Source organism: Lutjanus erythropterus, chromosome 13 (assembly GCF_056507025.1).
Source record: "Lutjanus erythropterus isolate fLutEry1 chromosome 13, fLutEry1.hap2, whole genome shotgun sequence".
Lineage (NCBI taxonomy): Eukaryota > Metazoa > Chordata > Actinopteri > Lutjaniformes > Lutjanidae > Lutjanus > Lutjanus erythropterus.
Genome location: NC_139329.1, coordinates 17,345,298 through 17,367,456, shown reverse-complemented (window position 1 = coordinate 17,367,456; position 22,159 = coordinate 17,345,298). Strand labels below are relative to the sequence as shown.

Sequence of the window (22,159 nt, the reverse complement as noted above, 5' to 3'; positions counted from 1 at the left end):
AAATGTGGAGCACTTGTCAAAAATAAGTTAATGAGTGCTTCACAGTCAACACAGAATTTAGAGATAACATGAAACATCATTGAATGACGACGTACATGCCACATTTAACTCTGTAGGGGACACTGGGACAGCACTAATTTCTCTGTTGGTGAAGACCTACTGTCCTGCAATGTTCAGCATCCCTGTCAGGTAATGAAGGGACAGGCTGAGGCTCACAAACGCAGGGTTACACCCTGTGGTTAAGCTTTCTCCATGACCACATCCAGGAATTCAAATGACCAGCGGATGATTGTGTGATTCAGCCTTAAGAGCTCTGCGACCAACCTACCTGAAATCTGTACAAAAGAACATGAATAGAATATTAATTCACAATTGATGTGATTGTATATGAGAAGCTTAAATGACAGCTTATGGTGAGGGCCACGCAATTATGTAAATTGAAGGTCTGATTATGCCCACAATATGAAATCAAAATCAGTGTCTTTTCATGTTCTGTTGTTCTGATCAGCATTAGTTTGACCTCAAGTGAACCTTTGTATTCTCAATGGTTTTATGTATAAACGGGATGGCAAAGGGTTGTGATGTGGTCAGAATTCATCTCCTCACTTTACATATGATTTCCATTGCAGATGGCCAATGCATCATGCAAAGTAGCACATATTTCTTTTCTAATCGTTTCCAAGTGAACATGGAAAGATTTTCCACACATGAACATCAGGGGAGGCCATCAGGTCAACAGAACAAAACTCTTCTCTAATAATCACCAGCAAAAAAGTAAGACAAAGTAGCCAGAGTTCCGAAAGAGGACACTTTAGTTGTTGTTGTTTTTTTTCTGAATAAAGACGGATGTTTATTATTGTTGTCATGACACAACCAAGCAACAGGAAATGTTTTGATTTATTCAAGTGATGGAGCCTCATGAGTGTGAGATGGATGGAGAAATGAAAGAGCGGTTTGTCAGCACTCTGATGCTCATTATGCTGCACAGAGATCAGGGCCTCCAAGTGGGACCCATTAGTGTGTGTGTCTGTGTGTGTGTGTGTGTGTGTATGTATTTATTTTCTTTTGTTTGAACTTTAGTCTGTTTAATCTTGATGCTCTAGTCGTGATATTCAAGTTGTTCTGATTAATCTCTTGGTCCTGTCCAAGGCTTCTGTCCATGAGTATCTTTTTAAGTGTACCATGGAGCTCTTCACATTTATTGTATCTGTATATATGGTATATTTTTGGGGTAATTATTGTGCATTCTCATTATGAATTCTATGTTTCAAGAGACTTATTGAACATGTTTTATTATACTAGGGTTGTCTTCAGCAAGTGACTTTGGTTTGCAATAGGATGCAGGCTGGGTAGATCACTTCTAGTTTCATGTTTCAGTTTTCAGATCAGTTTTCAGTTTTAACAGCATCAGTCAATTGATCTTTTTCTTTTACTTGGCCGCATAAACTCTACAGATATTTTCACTCTTTTGATAGTAACACAGTGGAGGACAATGCTCTGCATCACAGCTGTCTGCAGGCCCGTGAGGCAGAGGAGACTGCAGACGGCAGACATTTGTCCTCCAGATGGCAGCAGAGTCATGGAACAACCAGTCAGTAAGAGATAGAAACATGAGATGTAGTGATGGGTAAAGAAGGGACTTTTAATGGGACCTTTAAGTAAAGGACAATGGCATTTATCAGCGTTTTTATGTGATACTGAGATGATTCTAACTGTACGTTAGCAGACACTTCTATTTAACCTCAATTACAGACAAATTATTCACAAGGTGATTTCAGCAGATCCGTATGAGTGTCAGTGGATCCTCAGAAAGATTACAGTTGTTCTTATTAATCAGCACATAAGAAATGTTAAAGGGCATTGACACAATTTGACACACAAGTCAGTTTGCTTATCACAACTCTAACTTAACTACAGTTTGAAATAAGTGAGCATTTTAGAGGAATTGTGATTCTAATTAAAGCTTGACAGCTTGACAGAGATGAAAATTCAGGATATCTTGGTCCTTACCATTATGATTTTAATCAAACTTAGTTACTTACTTACAGTAGTGCAATATTGCTGGAGTAGCCAAACTGATTAATTAACAGAATTTATTAGTATTTTTGTTCCCACAGTTTATTTGTTTATTTATGTTGGTTATCTTTGTTGTTATCTGTAAGCTTAAGTATAGAAAAATTAGGTTCTGTGTCCATAAGAGTAATATTAATTGGGCAGGTTGATGTTGGAAAAGAAAAACATACATGGGGATACATCACAGCTTTCTTTAACCATGATTAGTTATTGAGCTTTCTCTATGAAATATTGCCTGGAAACTCTTATTAGGCCTATTTTTTAAAGACGTGATGTTTACTTTTTTGAATTTCATTTAGAAATAAGCCAACAGTCAGGCTGTAGAGAGGAGAATAGCTGAATGTACTGCTCCAGCACATTATCACCATTTATTTGACAATGATATTAGTTTAGAAAATTCTCTACTGTTAATTTGCAAAGAAAAGGTATGTTCCAAGTTATAAAGTCATATTTATCAATATGTGACATTATTACCATTAAATTACAGTTACAAAGCCAAGTGTCAAATCCAGAAGTTTATTTGACACTTAATGCTGTTCTGAAGGTATTTCCACTGGGGCCTGACAGATACTGGATTTTTGGGTCTGATGCACAGCATCATTAGTGATATGATATAAGGAAGTAAAAGAATTCTGATATCGTATCAAACAACATATATGCCAATACTGATATAGACTGATAGAGCTATGACAGACCGATATATCAGTCAGGTTCTAATTTCCACAATCCTCAAAGATTCTACTAACAATCTGGATTCAATTTGTGCAACATGAAAAAAAAAAGTTATGAGTTATATTTGTCTGTATCAATGTTACTTTGTATTATTTTATAGTGTTGTCAAACATGGTTTTGAGAGATTATTTTTTCAGAAAAACTGATATGTTGCTGTGACCTGAATCTAATTGTAATGCATGAGATAAATAAACTGGGGCTAATTTATCTGCTGGTAACATCAGCATCAGTAGTTGTCCGGAGTCCATGTGGCCCAAATCCCAACTGGGCCTGAACACAGTGATGAATTACAGCCAGACTTTGATGAATCATCGGAAGAGATTAAAAAGTCACGATTCGCTGCCGGCGCAGAGAGAGGAGTTACAGTAAATGTCTGTATGTCATCAACATTAGCCTATTAGTGCATGATGAACTATATAATTATGAGAGCAAAGCTGACAGTTTGAAGTTTTTTCCTCTGCTTCTTTCTGATGCACATTTCTCTGAATTTCCACAGCTTTGTTGAGAACTGAATGCACCAGTAAATTTCAGAAAATGCAAGGCTGTCTTCACAGACGTGTTAGAGGGGCTGCCATTGTGAGTGGCCCCGCTCCATTCAAACAGCTGCTTGGGCTCCAGCTAGATGACCTCATTTCCCAGCAGCCTTGGGGCTTTGCTTCATATAGTGCAGAGGAGAGAGCTTCATTGTTAGCTGTGTTTTTTTTTATTCCTTGTTCACGTAAGAGTGGTGGATGGCAACTTTTGAATGAGGGTGTTCTTTCTGTGAGGACACTAAGAGCCGTTTTTTAGGACTCATGCTGTGATGCTGCTGCGCTGACATGAACCAGAAACATATGAGGGTGGAAACGTGTGTAAATAAGAAGAAAGTGACTGATGAGAAAGCCGATTTTGTGTGAAAGGGAAGCGTATGAGTGTGGGAGAGGTGACATTTTTATCACTCACAGTGCTGTGCAATAATACAAATCATATGCCCTGCAGCAGTGCATCCTTTATGGTTTCTGTCTGTCCTCCTTTCAACTCTCACCACACAACATTTCAGCCCCTGAATGTGCACTCTTAGAAATAAAGGTTCTAAAAAGCTTCCTCCTGAAGGGCTGAGGTTCTACCCAGAAGAACCCTTTTTTGAAGAAAAGGTTTGTCAAGGATCGTTGAAGTCCTTAAAGAGTTCTCTTGCCAATGGATTCTTTGTACCATAATTAAATGGTTCTAGGTAGAATCTCCTGGGTAAGTTCTAGATAAAACCCTTGGAATACAAAAGGGTTCTTGGTAGAGTCCTCTGGGTGGGTTCGAAATATTAACCTTAGCATGTAAAGAGATTCTCGGTAGAACCTCCAGGCTGTGTTCTACATAAAACTCTGGAATATAAAAAGGTTTTCAGTACAACCCTTTGAGTGGGTTCGAGATAAAACCCTTAAAATATAAAAACATTCTTAATAGAACCCGCTGACTGTGTTCTAGATAAAAACCCTTGGAATTTAAAAAGGTCAAATTCTTGTTCTGGTTCTGGATAGTTCTTTGAAGGGTTCTAAGTGGAGTATCAACGGCTCTACCAGGAACCATAAAGGGTTCTGCTACGGGGACAAGCCACAGAACCATGTATGGTTCTAGTTAGCGTCTTCGTTTCTGAGAGTGTAGTCTATACATGTTGGGCTTTTGACCGCAGGTCAGCTTGCGTGTAGCTCCACAGGAAAAACACACTCCATGTGACACGATAAAACAAAGCATGAAGACTTTGATGAAACTAAGACCTTTAACCAGTCCATTCACACATGCAGACACTAATTCAGTGCCAGTGCGAGGAAGCCTTCGTATGACGTTACCATGCAAAGCAATTGCCGATAGCCAGCGAGGACTTGACACGACTGTATGACCCTTATGAATTATACATTCAGTGTTGAGCTTTAAAACCACACAAGCCATCGCCCAGAGGAAGAATCATGAAAACATCTCTTGACTTATGTTTTGACATTTCTCGTGGAATCATAAGAACCAAATGTATGCCACCATTTAATACACATGTGGGCTTATTATTTCATAAGAGTATCTCTTTCTGCTGTCATAACAGATACTTATGGTGTGAAGAATATCCATCTTCTCATTTGGTTGTCTGTAATACAGATGCTAGGCTACAAAATGACTGACCCTTTTAGCAGAATGAGGTTCCATCACACTTGGAAAAACTATTTTGGTAAATTTGCTTATTCATTTTCTTGCCAAGTGTTAGATGAGAAGACTGATACCACTGTTACGTCTTTGTAGAGCCAGCAGATGCTAGCTTAGCACAAAGATTTGAAACAGAGAGAAAACACAGCCTAATTCTGTCCAAAGGAAAAGAAAACCACCTACCAGCACCTTATTGTGAATGACAGGGTTTTGCAGGGGGCATTTGCTGCCTTCGAGGTTCTGTTCATTGTGTTTATGAGAGGAGTCCATATTAACACCCCCCTTCTTGTGGTTTTCACAATCTCCAAAGAAATTTTCTGAAACCTCTGATTTCCCATGACATAACCACAAGCTCATTTGAAGGCAACTTACGTGACAGAATGGCTGTATCCGAGATCACTTCCTATTCACTATATAGTGCACTTTATTTACTGTTCAAGTATGTAACTTTAAATCTTTGTACTATTTAGAGGCCTGAAAAAGTACTTTGTGCTAACAATCCCACAATACAATGCACTGCATTTTACAGATGCAAAAACTACAATAGCGCGACTCAGTGGCTGTCCGTGTTGACGCAAAATGATGACGATAAGTGTCTCAATTTACTCCTCCCTATTGACTCTCCAATATAGAGGGAGTAGTGACTGAGTAAACAAAGACTTTGGACACAGCCTTTTTCTTGGCCAGTTGCAGTGACTTTTATCCAGCAGTTTCCTTCTGTTCCCAGCCTTTATGCTAAGCTGGCTGCTGGCTGTAGGTCACCGATCATGTGCTCCTCAGATGGTACCATTTCCCAAGTTGGGAAGCCTTTCTTCAGACTTTGGTGTGTTCATGAGTTTTTGAGTCTGTGGAAACAACAGGGACACTAGCGTCCCAGTAAGATTAATGTTGGTATTCAAGTCTTCTGAAATTGTTTGAATCTCTATATCGCAAAGTGATTTGGTCCCAGACTTGTTGCTGCAGCGGTACATTCCAGAAAACCACTAAAATATTGCTTTACCTGACTTGTTATCAGGGTTAATACTTATAAATGACTTTTTTAACTAATCTAGGTCACGATGCCTGGACAGCAGTGGTTGCCACCCAATACCATTTACGTGTGCAAAAAATTGATATGTAATATGTAAATTAATAAAAAAAAGTGATCAATTAAAATTTTTTTTCATCCACCGTATATGACATCAACTGACAGCAACTCACAAAGCCACATACCAAAATTGTCCATCTTTCCAAGTTGTTGAGGGCTGGAAGATTTACATCACTTTTCCTGTTTGGGAACAAATTTTTCAGATCATTGTGACACCATATGAATGCAGGATATTTATTGTATAGACATGCAAGAAAGCAAATGCATGCTTAACTCTTTACTATAACTATTTTACCCTTTACTATTTTTAACATATTCATATGTTACTTATCCTTATTACCAGATAGCAAATAATTAAATCGACATATTTGGCCTTTCTTTGTGTTATCATATATCATCGGGGTGAGTGATACCCCTAATAATCATGCTTTTTAAAAATTTAGGATTACTAGAAATATGTCGTGCCGGGGGGTCTTGGATATTGGAAAAAGGAGCTTCTAGGGGACAGGAAACCAAAGCCAAACACACTCATGTAGTGGAGACACAGAATCGAAGCCTATTATTGATTTGTGTTCATGACAAATGGTCAAACTACAGAAGAAGCTCATGACATGGATGCACCAAGACAGTTTTCCCCACATCAAGTGAATAAAATTATAATATAATATTCATGTGATACACATATAAAAGGAGCAGAAGTGCACAGTTTGCATTATATCCAAGCAAACCCACTAACAGACCAATGTTGATGTGATCAGTGTGCCATAAGTCTGGAGCAGGACGAGCACAGTAAATCATGTCATATTTTCTCATATCGAATCATGTTCACATGTCCGTCTCGTGCCTGTTTGATGGCACTCTCCTCGTTTCATTTGCAATATTATTTCATGGAGAGGGACCATTATTCTTTGTGGTAATTCCATCAAAGTAAGGTCATCCACCAACCGGGGCAGACTGCGTCACTGGTTTGGTTAAAAGGTCAAAACAACAGAGTTTTAAAGGTTAACCTCCTGCAGCAACAGAACAACAGTGCGACCCTCTCCTTTTGTCCTCTTTTTAATAGTGTTTGACCATTTTATTTCATGCCACAGCCCCTCAAACTTGTGTCCATATAATCGCCTACAGCTTCAGGAGAATATGAAACCAGAGGGGCTGTTGCTTTCCATGGTCCTGAAACAAACATCTCTCTCTGTGTCTGTCTGTCTCTTGTTTATTCAAATTTGCAACCCTGGCTCAAGGGATACATCACAACAGTCGCTAATAGCCCCTGTAACCCCTCCCTGCTCTGTCTGTCTTTCTGTCTCTCTAACACTCACACACACACGCGCACAAAGACACACACACAAACACACACAAACACACACACACTGGTTCTTGTCAGAGGAGGAGCGACATCAACGCAGGATTACTTTCTGCTTCTGTCTCTGCTCCAGTGTGTCGATAGAGGTGAGAGTAACATGGACCAAACCAGAACAGCTCATCCACATCATTCTCAGCAGACAAGGTAAGACAATATTCATGTCTGTGGATTCCTGCTGCAGGTAAGGACACTTTTTTTTTCAGAGAATTACCCCAACTTATGGAGCATCTACTTGGAACAGATTTTGATATCTGTTAGATGAGGCACAAACATGTTTCCACACTTATAAAGTCATAAAATCTTTTTCCTGTAGTTGGATTATGACACAAATCCCCTTGAGTGTGATTTTTTTCTTTATAACCAACTAAAGCTTTCTTATGCTGTAAAGTAGAAAAAACAAACATACAATTAAAAAAAAAATCTACACTACACCAATATAAAGCATTTATATTACCATGACAGAAAAGGAAAGGAAAATTCCAGTAATATAATGTGATACCCTATATATTGATTACATATTGACTGAAATGTTATCCTCCACATGCCCTTTCAGCTTCCTGAGGAAGTTTCTATTTATTATTAAGTGTATCTGGGTTTTATTGTTCCCTGAAGGCTGTTCTAGAAATGTTTATCTTCATGTCTATCCCAAGCTGAAAGGTTTCAGTCAGCCACTAGCATTAGATCCAGACTCTGGATTCCCCAGTCTCCCTGCTCCCGAGGAATCCCCCCCTCCCATTACTCTATGTTTGTGTTTAAGAGGGAAATTAGATTTCAAACAGGCAGCTCCTCCCTGAAAACTGTAGGGCTACTAGATAAAATCAAGTTATGTTTTTTTTTAATTGTTGCTCATTAACCCTCCTACAATTGGACTCCCTCTGGTTACGTGGCACTGCAGTCATCTTAACTTAGAAATGAATTTCATATTTTCACTCCCTTGAGTCCTTGGTACCTTGTTATGTCAATTAAAGCTGCAAACAAAGCCAACTATTTTGATAATGAATTAGTCAATTTGAGTCATAAGAAAAAACATTCAAATTCTCTGATTTCAGCTTATCAAATGTGAATATTTTCTATTTTCTTTACTCTTCAGTGACATTAAACTGAATATCTTTGGGCTGTGAACAAAACAAGACATTTTAGGGTGTCATCTTTGGCTTTGGGAAACAGTAATCAACAGTTTTCACAATTTTCTGACATTGTATGGACCAAACAACAAACCAGTTAATCAACAGATTAATCAATAATGAAAATAATAATAATTTCAGTTTTATTTTGTAGTCCTTCTTCCCACCCTGGTCCCTCTGGTCTTCTCTCCTCTGCACTTTTTGCTTTCTGTGGTTTTCTCTTCTCTTCGTTACACTCCTGTGCGAAGCCGAAGCTCAGGTTGATGTGAAATTTCCCACTCTTCAGATTCAGGACACACTTCTCTGAAATCACAACAAACCTGTGGGGTAAACCATACTTACAGTAACTAGTGCAATAACATCAGGAACTTTCACTTCAAAACACTGCCTGAAAAATAATTTAAAATATCAAATGCTTTTACAATTTAAACAATGCCTGAAATTAAGTCTATGTTATGTATATTTCTAGGTCTCATATGCATACACATTGTGTATAATTTACCTTCTTTACAGTTGCTGGTTAAGCTGAAATCCCATCTGTACAAACTGATGTTCCAGATTTTGAGTTAACAACATGTTTGTCCTGAAAAATATAGCAAACAATAAAATAGATTTATGAGCTAAAAATCTATTTCGCATGAAATAATTAAAAACCACAACACTTTGATCCATGTAGTCGTTACATGCTCCTCTTGATGAAATGGTGCGCTCCTCCTCTCTGCAAACAAGCCTCTTATTTCACCATCTCATCTGCTGGTAACTGCTGGCTCTGCAGCTGACTGTAGTATCGTTCATGATATCAAAGACTTTTTAAAGCCGAGCTCACACTGCCAGATGAGTACTACAGTACTATATCCTTGAAGCATATTACTGGTACAGCTGTTGCAGGCAGCATCTGCTGGATCTAATTACTACGTTTCTGTGCCTGTCAAAGAAATACTGTTTGCCTCTGTGACTCTCTCCAGTAGCCCTGAATAACAATTAGGATGGTCCAGTAATGTAGGTCTTATTATCTCCTGTGAATGAAGGAAAGAAGTGAGGGTGGACTCATGAGCAGGGAGTGATGTCCTGCTCTGTTACCAACGAATCCCTCATGACATGCAAACATCTTCACACCAGCTTATTAGACAGCTTGTTAACATACATATGTCGGCAAATTTACTTATAGCCTATAGCGCCTTTCAACAACAAGCCAATTCAAAGTGCTTTACATAAAACATAAAGGCATTAAGACAAGATATAAAGGAGGAAGGCAATACAAAAACACACAGAAATAGCAGCAGAGTAAATAAGAAGATTAAAATGATGTCAATAGTTTGACCGGAAGAATATGAAATACAATATTCATAAGTCTGTTTTATACAGTGTATAATCACCTGAAAATAAGAATTCTTGTGTTTTGGTTATCTTATAATGATCCCCTTACATCTACAGAGGCATGGGTCCTCTTCCACAGAAACCATCATGCTGCACCGGCATGTTTCTACAGTAACTTGGAACAGAAAAAACAAACACTAGATTTAGATAAGGAACTACACAGTAGTGTTCCAAATGAGCTGCACCTATCTGATCGACTTTTTAGAAAGAGCTGTAAAGACAACGTTACAGTTGTCAAGCTCACTGAAGGTAAGCTGAAGATCAAATTTTTCAAAATCCTTCTCAGACATAAGTCCTCTAATTCTTGATAAATTCTTAAGATGATAGCATGCTGAATTTATTGTAATTTAGCTTTGAGTCCACGAGTACAGTGAGATTTCTGTGAATTGTGTTTGTGGTGTTAGAGACTGCAGCTGAGCACTGACTTTTTGGGTCCAAAAAAATCTTATTTTCCGCTTTAACCTTGTGACATCATATATAAAACTTTTTCATGTGCACAAGGTAAGATATTTTGTTCTTTTACATCATCTGCACCACTTGTGAATGTGGATGTGGAACAGAAAAGCCTCGACACGTCCACAATACCGCACGTCTTTTTTTATATGCTCATGTAATGTTAAAATTTAGGTCTGAATCTGTGACTACTCCAAGATTTCTGCCTGTTTTTTGCTCTTCAATGTGACTGATTGGAGGTCTAAAGACAATTATTTCTGTTTAATTTTGGCACATCCACTCCTTGATATGTTAAATGCACTCACTCTGTGCTTGTATAATAATCACCGGCTGATATTGTTGTTAATTTGTCTGCATATGGCAAGATATTTTGTTATTTTCCTTAATCTGAGCTTGTGAGAGCATATAGATGTTGAACAAATAAGGCTCAAGAATGGAGCCTTGGCAAACTCCACATGTCTTTTTTGTACACTCAGATATGTACAAGTCAGCATAAAATAGTCTTGTCCTTCAAATAGGATTCAAACCAGTTTAGGATTGTGCCAGAAAAGGCCACCCGGTTTTCCTGTCTGTCTTGTAATATGTTGTGGTCGACATTGTCAGTTGCAGCACAGACATCTCTTTAAGACTAAGAATGATACTCTTCCACTGTCTGTGTTTAAGTCATTCAAGACCTTAACAAGAGCAGTCTCTGTGCTGTGGTGTCAATGAAATCCAGACCAGAAACCAAACAAAATGATGCTTTAGGGCCAAGAGCGTTTTTAAACTGTAAAAAACCAAAAGCCTTTTCAGTGATTTTACTGACAAACTGGAGGTTTGATAAAGGCATACAGTTAGTTGTTAGTGAGACATGTAGATTGTTCAATTTTAAGAGTGACTTAATAACTGCAGTTTTCAGGAAATCGCCTGAGATGGAAGTGCTGACTAATCACACACAATCTGATGCCATGCAGTTAAAAGCCTGTAATATTAAGGCAGATTTCCACTGTTTCCACAGTTCCCTTCAAGGTTACATGGTTGATAGGATCGAATCATGTCATGCTAATTGAATTACTTTTAAGAGGCCACACGGATGATATAGAGCCTATGCCTGGTACGGAAAAACTGACAGATTGTCTAGTTTTCTGAATGTTGTCAGTGAAGAAAGAAGCAGATTCATTGCATTATTTAATGGAGAAAAGTTCAGGGGCCGCTGACACACTGGCCAGGTTTATTTTGTGAAGACAATGAATATTATTTGATATTTGATATTTGGTAAGTCAGACTAGGAATAGAAACATAAAGTCCTGAAGAAAATAGTGAGGGCCACTGTGTGAGGCAGTAGGTCCAGGCCTACTGGGAGAAAGAGGGGGCATGTTAGGGTAATAGAAGAGTCACAAGGACCCTGTCTGCTCCTGCTCCCTCCTTTATTTAAAGGTTATGCCTTTATTTTGATAGGAGAAGAAAGGACAGGAAAGGGGGACAGAGAGTAGGGGGATGACATGCAGCAAAGGTCCAGAGGCAGGAGTCAAACCCATGGCTACTGCAAAGGACTTACTGCCTCAGTGCATGGAGCAGACCCTCAACCAGCTGAGCTACCAGGCCTCTGATCTGTGATCTTGCTGACCTGATTAGTCTGGTCTGCCCGGGCAGGCGAGACCTGTTCTCACTTTTTGTCATCTTGTTCATCAGAGAGGTTGGTGTTGCAGAATGTGCTTGGTTTGCGTGGAGACATCGTGGCAGTGATTTTGGGGTGAAAAGATGCCTTCTCCCTCAGAACAGATTGAAATGATCTATGTAGATGATCCCTGTCAGACCACAGTTGTGCTGCACTGTGTTCTCAGTGATAAAAATCAGCTGAACCTGCTGATCCCTCTGTTGACTGTTGGCAGTGGTTCAATCACTAATAAAATCTTGGGGTTTCAATTTGTCCGGACAGTTAAATAGTTCAATGAAGTCCTGCTTCAGCACTTCTGATGCTTTACGTGTCTTATTACTTATGTCTCTGATAACGGTATCTTCCACAACCATAGTCTGAATCATCTTTTTAAATGGCCTTTTTCCACTTTGGGTTCACTTCAGACTGTTTTTTGCCTTTATCTGCCCACTGACAGTTTTCATATTACTCCCATATCCAAACTTATCAGGAGCCATCTTCTTCTGTCTCAAGGAGATATACTAATGTTGTCCATTTTTCATGATGGAACTAACTCTGATCTGTTGATGTGATCTGGTGTTTATGACCAAATTTGGCTGTCTGCCAGATGTCTGGGTCGAAGTTGGCTGAGTTGAATCCATTAATGTTGCCCTCTGTGGAAGTATAATCTTGTACAGTCTTATCCCAGCAGGTAGAAATCACACTCATAGCACATGCACTAATTGGTTTCATTTCGGTTAGTTTTGGAGAGGTTATGGTGTCATTTAAAGAGACCTGTCCATTTAAATCTTGTCTGGTTGACTTCTGATGAGCTATCTGTGTGTTGACACTCTGTCTGTGGTTTAACATTAACCTCACTGTTCTGGTGGTTTCTAAAACTGAATGTTTGTAGAATGTTTGTAGGCGCAACGGTGGAAAGCAATATTGGAACCCATCGGTTATTGTCTGATGATGATTTAGTCTCTGGAGGCAATGGCCAATTAGCATATAACAGATATCTGGGCCAAGACTTCCTCCTCTATACGCTATGGAAAAGTGATGTATCACTTTTTGTAGATGTTTTATGTTCAGACGACATCTTGGGTAATCTCTATAAACAGATATCTGCATATTGCCTGCAAACAAATTTTAAAAAGCTATCAAAAAGCTAAATTTCATGGGTTCTGAGATTACATTTGGTCAATGCTTTTCACCTTTTTTGCTGTCAACACAGACTATTTACCTGCATACAAACAGAGCCTGTTCAAACGTGACTGGCCAAGACTACAAATGGACAACAAAAGAAACTTCCAGTACCAAATTCTTGTCCCTTGTCTACAGACTTTGTATTCTTATGCAAATATTTGTTTATAGTAGGAAATTCTGTATTTTTTGCACTACAAGAATTTTGTATTTTTTGCTCTACAACATTCATCTGATAGCTATAGTTGCTAGCTGTTTTACATTATTGTCTATATTATTGTTATTATTTATTTAAAAAGTACTCCACTGATCAGTTAAAAAATATATAGAAATTGATGCATCAGAACCAGAATTATCATCTTTTTTATTCCATGCATGTGGATCAATCATAATCATCAATAATTATCAATTATTGCAGCTTTAAACACAATATACATTTTTCTGATAATGTTTCTGTGCCTTTGAAATAATTAATGCATTATTTTTATTACATTGCCACTTTTATTTAATAGGGCCGAGACACCACCACTGCATAGGAGGACGTTGCATTAAATCACATTAATTCCCCAGAAACTTAGAGACCCAACGTTAACTTTTACTGCTGCGTGCCCTTCAGTATGATAAAACTGAGTCTCTCTCATTTATAACCTTAATATCTAATCTCTGCTAATCTCTTGTTTTGGGGCCTGCTTTTGCCCCAAAACAAGAGGTCAGTCTCTTTAATATAATGGTCTCAATATGAGACCAAAATGTCCTCACTGTCAAGACCAAGGTCGTGAGAATTATAGCTAAGCTAAACCCTCACACACACACACACACACACACACACACACACACACACACACACACACACACACACACACACACACACACACAGACACAGCAGCTCTTACTCATCTGCGACAGAAAAAGCCCAGAATGGGTCTTTGATGAGTAAGTGATAGAGTTATAGATGCTGTAATAAGGTTTCATCTGGCTGTAAGGGCAGGAAGGAAACATCTCTCAGATACAGTATGATGTTATCATGTGGCCTAATGGAGTCACTTACAGGGTTTTAGCAGTATGCAACAACTCAACTAAGTGTCTTTACATTGATTTTCTGATCACAATATACCAGTTAATCTTGTTAGTTATAGGTCTATACCTGACGTTTTTAACATAATAGTAAGTGTAATGATGCTTTGCCTTGTTTTGCTTTTGTTTGCAAGCCTGGGGACATTTAGACGACCCATTATAAATACAAAAGAACAGGTATCTCCATATGCACATGTTGTTTATTAGATGCTTTTATCCAAAGCACCTAATAACACTAGAGTCCCTGGATTTTTAGCGTGGGCGGCCCCAGTAGAAATCTGTCTGTATACTACCAGAACAGGTTGTTTTGGAGCCAAAAAATATTCTCACTCAGAAAGCTGAAATTATTCTGCAGATAAACCTGCTTTAGCCTCAGAAAACCTGCTCCGTCTTCACTTTAAAACCATGGCTTCCACTGAGATTTATCTGGACATCTGTCTCAAAAACCACAAAGACACATCCATGCACATATATTCAGTAGCTTTCAAAATGAAAAATTCAATTTCCAAGTCGGGCAGTACCTATTTCATATCAAGGAGCAGAGATGTTGTTAGGAAATGACTCCTCTATGGCTGCAGGATCAAGATAACAAATTGACATTTTTCAATTGGCTCTCATGTACAGATTAGATACTCTTAAAGGGCATTTTGTGACTTTCAAGGTCGAATAGGAAATGTAAATGAACGCTCTCGAGGTGTAGGTGACCTCATTAGATGCTCCTGTTCAACCTGTCAGGTCAGATGTGATCAGAGTTAGGACTTCCAGGTCACTTACGACGTGGCTGAATAGAGTAACATCCATAAAAATAACTCAAATTAAGTATCAGCTGTGTGCAAAACTGTTTAAAGAATATCACTCTATATGACACCATTTCAGTCACGTCTACAAGTTAAATCTACTATAACAGTGGATTTACAGATAACACCCAGTGTGCAGATTTCAGGCAGTTTCAATGTGTTATTCCTGATATGAATATATGGGACACTGCTGTGTATTTTGAAACACAGCTGCTGCAGCCTTTATTTGCTCACCTGTCCATCTTTCACACCTGGACCAAGCCGTAAGCTCAAAAACACTCACGCACCTGCCAAGTGTTTACACGCTGACAGTTACGCACGATTTAGCATCTGTGCAGATGGATAAATGCACACACAAACAGGAAAGAGTTGGCACCACAAAAGGCAAAAATAGTTGCGAAGAGCAGGATTTATTTCATCCATGCATATGTAGCCTACTTTGTTCTCCATGCTGCAGTCACATTGTTGTACAACATAAATTAAACAAGACAAAGAACATACCATAACACAAGCATCATAGATCCAATACCAATATTTTTGAAATGAGAAGAAAAAAAAAGAATTAATTTAAATTTATAAATCATAATCATAATAAAGGGAAATAAATAATGTTATAATAAATTAAACACCAACACATTAGAAGGTAAATGAAAGCTGACTGTGAAACACTAATAAAAAAATGGACTGTAAAATCATACGGGAATCAGCTAATCTTCCCTCACTGACTGAACACACTATAAAAATGAAAAAGCTGACAAAAATCAAAATTTCAAGGCAACGTCCTTCAATAGATTTTTGAGTTTTGAGCCCAACTCAGACTCAGACAATTTTAGACTCCCCCCCACCAAAAAAAGTGTATTTCAAAAATTGCTGAGTAAATTCATTGAAGTTAAAGTGAATAACAGTTAATCATTTACTATTTTCAGTTGCAACCATTTAATTTTCAAGCATCCAAAATCATCAGGTCTCTGAGACACTTTTTATAGGTTGACGAAAACATGACATGTGTCCCTGATATACTTAAAGATAAGTCACAGTTGCTTTTTTTTTCACATTAATGAAAACACTGCAAACCATGATGCTATAAATTTAAGTTCTTGTCTGAAATAAAGAACTGACTTTTCAAACTAAGAAAATGTAACATTAGAAAATTACCTTAACTTGTCTTTTCAAATTTAGTCAACTTAAGATTTTACGGACACTAACTTTTTAAAGTTAAAACAAATAGTTAATTATTTTCAGTGTACAATATGTCATCAAAATAGTCCCCATTACTCAACTTAAATATAAAACATACTACCCCAAGGACCAAAGAGAGAGACAAAGAGAAGAAACAAAAAGAAAAAAGAGTGCAAAGAGGCTAATTATTTCATAATGTTTTTGTTTACCAGGTACAGATATGATTTGAGCCTGAAGCATCTGTGAGAAGGATATCCATCACCAGACAGTATGGATACTCTTAATTTATCCCACACTACCAGCACCAGCAGTGATGATAACACCGGCCTCTTCTCTGGAAGTTCGTACACAACGGTAGAGATTGTCCTCATCATCCTGGTGGCTGGTTCTCTGAGTCTGATCACCGTCATCGGAAACATCCTGGTCATGCTCTCTATAAAGGTTTGGCTTTTCGTTTTTTTATTTTTCTGATTAATGAGTGTGTTTGGAACATCCATCTCTGAACATCTTGAGACTTCGAGAGCACAGCATGTGTACAGTGGTAACCTAATAGAAAGGAGAAAACGCACATCACATCACACAAAAAAAGATTAGCATCTGACAGCCTGCTCCATGTTGTTTCTCTAAAGGTAAACAGGAACCTCCAGACTGTCAACAACTACTTCCTGTTCAGCCTGGCCTGTGCAGACCTCATTATTGGCATCTGCTCCATGAATCTCTACACTGTCTATATTGTGATTGGCTACTGGCCCCTGGGAGCCGTGGTGTGTGACCTGTGGTTGGCTGTCGATTATGTTGTCAGCAATGCCTCAGTCATGAACCTTCTCATCATTAGTTTTGACCGTTACTTCTGCGTCACCAAGCCGCTCAGCTACCCAGCGCGTCGCAGCACCAAGATGGCAGGTCTGATGATCGCCGCCGCCTGGGTGTTGTCCTTTATCCTTTGGGCTCCAGCCATTTTATTCTGGCAGTTCATCGTGGGTGGGAGGACTGTGCCACCAGATCAGTGCTTCATCCAGTTCTTCTCCAACCCAGCGGTGACATTTGGGACGGCCATAGCAGCTTTTTACCTACCAGTGGCCATCATGATCCACCTTTACTGGCGCATCTCCAAGGCCAGCCGCAGCCGCATGAGGAGGGACAGCAGGAAGACCTCAGGGACCAGTCTGGGAGAAGGCCCCTATCACAGCCAGGACGGAGGTGAGAGCCAGAACAACTGCATCACGACACAAGACACTCAAGAGGAGACTGGTGACAGGAGGGAGAAGGACCAACAGCAGAACGGAAGCGGGCCCTGCAAGGTAGAAAGAACTGACGAGGTGGACTCCACGGCAGACAGCATCCACGCTTCGACATCTAAGGACGCTGTGGCCCCTGCATCGTCACAGAAGCCTCCTTCCCCAGAGAACTCAACCGCCGACAGGCAAAGTTTAGTCGCAAGGAACCTGTTGAGGGTAAATTTGATTGCTGTATAGAAGCTTAAACATTGTGATTCAGATTCTAGATTGTTTTGGAGTGAGTCGCTGAGGTTTGGAGAAATTTGCCATAAATATGTCTGCCTTCTCTCCACTACAGTTTTATGGCTCAAAAACCTTGGGATAGAATCGAACGCCGTTTAAATAATTTGCTTAACGGAATAAAGTAGTCTGCTTATAGTCTTCATTTTGGGTCTTTTCATTCATGACAACATAAGGAAAACCACTGTAATTCTACTATTTTTATACTTAACTCTCATGGTACTTTGTCTCACATGATTGTATGTTTTTTGGTGCTTTGAGCACAACAAGCTGAGTGCCCTCTCAGTACAATCAGACTTCTCTGTAGCTGATCTCCAAAACAAGGCAACTCACACCAAAACAATCTAGGTGGATGAATTGATGTGTAAGTTCATAGTTGTCATAGTTAGCATATTATTCCTTGAGTTATGGCCAAAAATGTGTTTAGTGAGATCACTGTGACCTTGACCTTTGACCGCCAAAATCTAATCAGTTCATCTTTGAACTTTGAAAACAATGAATTCTAATTTCCTCTTCTCATGTTTTTATTGTCCAGGTTACAAGGCAAACTGCTGTGGCAAAGTGGAAAAGGAAGGGCATTTCTTCCCGGGAAAAGAAGGTGACGCGCACCATCATGGCCATCCTGGTTGCTTTTGTCGTCACGTGGACGCCGTACAACGTGATGGTCCTGATCAACACCTTCTGTTCCATCTGCATCCCAAACTCCCTGTGGACCATCGGCTACTGGCTGTGCTACATCAACAGCACCATCAACCCGGCCTGCTATGCCCTGTGCAATGCCACCTTCAAAAACACCTTCAAGCACCTGCTTCTGTGCCAGTACAAGAACATTCGCATGGCACGATGAGGCGAAAACTTTGACTGTTCGCAATGGAGTCAAAATAATGTGATAAATCTTGTACAGATGAGATGACACATATATTGGAGTGAACATATTATTAAAATATAGACTAGATGTCTTCTTATTGTGCACTTACTCCATTTCTTTTTTCAGTGGTAGAACTTAATCCTTTTGCCACTGAAAACGAAACTGTTTTAAAATTATAATTAACGATCATAACAATACATGACATTGTATTACAGTGCTCAAGACAATGCATTCTGGTGGGAATACAGTTTGTTGTGAAAATGTACATCACTTTGACAGGATGTTTTCCTCTTTGCTTGTGCAGTATGTTCTTTGACATGCAACCTGTTTTTATCCCAACAGTATAATTGTAGTAAATGTGATGGTTCTGTGATCAAAGCAATGATTATAACTCTAGAATAAAAGTATAAGTCTAGTGTAAGAAGAAAATCATATAGAGAAAGACACGCCAAGCTGTGAAACAGGAAAAATAAAGCAAAATTTAAAAAATATTCTCTTCAAATTGAGGTTAGAAAGGGGAATAAAAAAGTATTAGTAGCTGTAAATTGATGTGCGTACGCTTGTGCGGCAGAGGGTGTGTGTATGTGTATGTTTCCTCTCTGATTAAATTTACTCATATCAAGCGAATGACATCTGTAATCCATGTAGTTGTGAAATGAACCCAAATGTGATATTTGTCCACATCTTCCTTTTCTGATAATAAAAGTGATAACATCAGAGTGGTTGGTTTAGTTTGTTTTTCTTTGTCTCAAATCTGCTCAGAATTAAAATGAGTTAATGCAAAGAACTGACAACTGAAACAAGACATTTGTGGCCCCTGGCAGCCGGTTAGACACTATAAGACTTACTCACACGTGGTAGTGATTACATGATCCCCTCCCAGCTTATGCCTGGCAGGGTTAAAAAAAACACTCCTTTTCATTTATCCCAAAGTACTTTTATAGTTTTACTAGTTTACTACATAAAAATGCCCCAAAAGTAATTTATCTACTTAAATCTCCATGCAGATATGAATGTAGTTGAACTACATTAGCTTGCTGGTAGTTCAGTAGTAGTTCAGTTTAATTATCCCCCAGCTGAAATTAACGGCTGCAAAATGTGTAATCTCTACAGGAGCAAAACAGGAGATGAGTAGAAACTGAAGCTTAATTTTACCCGGTTATAATGAAGCAAATGACTGCTGTATACAAATATGATAATGCATTTGCTGTTAAAGTTTAGCTAACTAATTTCTTTCCTCTGTGACACCCACTATCCTTGTTTCTTATGTAACCTAAACAAGCATAAATAAAGCAAAATGTGCAAAGATGATGTTTTCTTCAGCACTAAGAACACATTAGTTACATACACTCCTACATTAATGTTTTTCTCTGAATACTTCTCTGGTTTCCATCCTTCCCTGTTTTTACTACAGGTGTCTGTATATCAGTTCTCACCCCATGAGAAACTCACCGGACTCCATGATTTCTGCTCAACATTTCTATTCTTAGTAGGAACTCAATAGTGATACGTAGCAAAAGTGAAAATTACAAACACAACCAACCAGATCAAGAACAGGCGACCAAAAACAGTTAAAAAGAGAATAAGAGCTAAGAAAAAACAAAGAAAAAATAGAGCAAAACTGTATTCTATTTTCTTTAATGTTAGCCTAAAAGTTGTTACCTGATCAGAACAACTAAGTAAATGTTTAAAGGGTGTTATAATGAGCACTGGACACTAACAGAGACATTTTATGTCCCCCTCCCACTTTAACACCAGCATCTGAAACTGCTGTACTGAATAGAAAAGAGGAACAGAGAAACTCAGTACAGTATTTACTCCCCCTCTTGGCTTCTCCCTGCGGACTGAGCGTCTTAAATCTCTCCTTGCTCCCGTCAGAAACAGAGACAGATCAGAATTAGTCGAACTGCAATCGTCCTACAGTCTTCACTCTGAGGAAAGAAAGGACAGAGGGCTTCTGTCTCAACTGAGGGGAAAGTCCTCTGGACAGCTGTTGAACTGTTGCGCCCTCTAGTGGAAGAAAAGGCATATCTCCTATTGTTACTGCTGCACTTGAAGGCCAGTTTGCACTGCTGCAACATGAGACTCACTAAAAAAGTATTTCTCCCGAGGGTAGTACTTTATATCCTGCATTACACAGTGTTGTGTGCCTGATCGTTCTTGTTCTTGTTCTTGTTCTTGTTCTTGTTCTTGTTCTTGTCAGCTTGCTTTGGTGCTTGTAAAACTGAAAGCTAAAAAATTGTTTCTTAACATAATCTTTGCATTAAACCCAAAATTAAACCAAGACTAAACCTTATGTCTGATTGTAACATCAAGCAAAGCTGATTTTTTTTAATGTTTTCAGATCCACAATTTACAATGATACACTTTGGGTTCTTTGTTCAGCTGCAACAGCAATTAACATTAGACTTCCCAGATTTTCAAATGACTTTTATTATTTATCTGACAGTTGGTAAATTCTTAAATTGACATTAACATTATAATGAAAAATTAAATCAAGGTTGTAGTACAAAAATACAATATTGTTTTTCCCTCATTGATTGATTTAAAACATAAATTAACTCAGCCTCATTTCAAAGAGGTGGGTAAATTAAGATTACGTGGGTTTACCCCCCGCTACACCCCTGAACCAAATAGGGCTAAAATATATTGACAAGATGGACTAAATAATATCCAACAAGGTCAGTGGTAGGCGATGTGGGGTCTGTATTCTGATATCAGTGTACTGTCTTGGCCAAAGAGGTTTACTAGGCTCATCAAGCTCAAATAAATGTATCTCATTGCATGCATGCATTACTCAGTCTAGTTTGCCCAATTTCCCATGTTTTAGAAATAAAATGAACCTATGCTTTTTTCATGTACTTAGAGCACAGGCTGAGGCGGTCATGGAGTTCACCCATGAGCTCGCCAAAGCGTGCACTGCTACGTCCTGCAGGCAAAATACACCCATCCAGGCAAAATACCAAGTTTTTAGGGAGTCCTGTTGCAACATCAGTTGCAACATGCATTTGTTAAACATTTAGTAGGAGTATGTCACAGTGTGTTATGTGGCATGTGTGATCACTGTTTTTACAGCAAACTGCACAAGAATTTAAGAGACAAATAATAATCACTTAAAAATCTAACAATTTCCTAATTAAAACAACAAATATGACTGCTATACTGGCTCTCACTGACCTTCACCCTGATCCATTTCACCAAATGTAACCTAATCTAAAGGGCTAAGGGGCTAATCTAAGGCTAGATGCACAGTTTTTTCATGTCTGTCTTAAAATAATTAGCAGATGCCCATATGAACAATGCACCAGGTTCTGCTTGCTGCAATCATTCCTCCCGTTCATACTGGTATGATCCCTTTCCCAATGTGATTTCAATGGAGGTGACGGGGGGCAAAACCATGGGTCTCATTCTGTGCAAAAGCGTATTAAAAAGTTTATGTGAAGGTAACATGAGGCTTCATCAATGTATTGATATTTTGCAACAATCTTTTTGGCACAAAATTCACTCTTTTTGTTGGGATCCTTCCACTGCAGGTCA

General features: G+C 38.7%; 1 protein-coding gene across 1 annotated transcript; it reads left to right on the top strand.

Moving 5' to 3' along the window:
* The first annotated feature begins 7,412 nt into the window (after window positions 1–7,412).
* On the top strand, window positions 7,413–19,341 carry LOC146316386 (muscarinic acetylcholine receptor M2-like). The gene is made up of 4 exons (XM_084733957.1): window positions 7,413–7,559; window positions 16,450–16,678; window positions 16,867–17,691; window positions 18,290–19,341. Exons 2-4 carry the CDS (start codon window positions 16,508–16,510, stop codon window positions 18,599–18,601), a joined length of 1,308 nt encoding a protein of 435 aa, XP_084590083.1. The 5' UTR covers window positions 7,413–7,559; window positions 16,450–16,507; the 3' UTR covers window positions 18,602–19,341.
* The last annotated feature ends 2,818 nt before the right edge of the window (window positions 19,342–22,159 follow it).

Excerpts from the sequence above, each read along its gene's own strand:
- LOC146316386 (XM_084733957.1), top strand. The coding sequence starts at position 16,508 with ATGGATACTCTTAATTTATCCCACACTACCAGCACCAGCAGTGATGAT. Across the intron at positions 16,679-16,866 it reads TGGTCATGCTCTCTATAAAG|GTAAACAGGAACCTCCAGAC; the intron begins GTTTGGCTTTTC and ends GTTTCTCTAAAG. Across the intron at positions 17,692-18,289 it reads TCGCAAGGAACCTGTTGAGG|GTTACAAGGCAAACTGCTGT; the intron begins GTAAATTTGATT and ends TTTATTGTCCAG.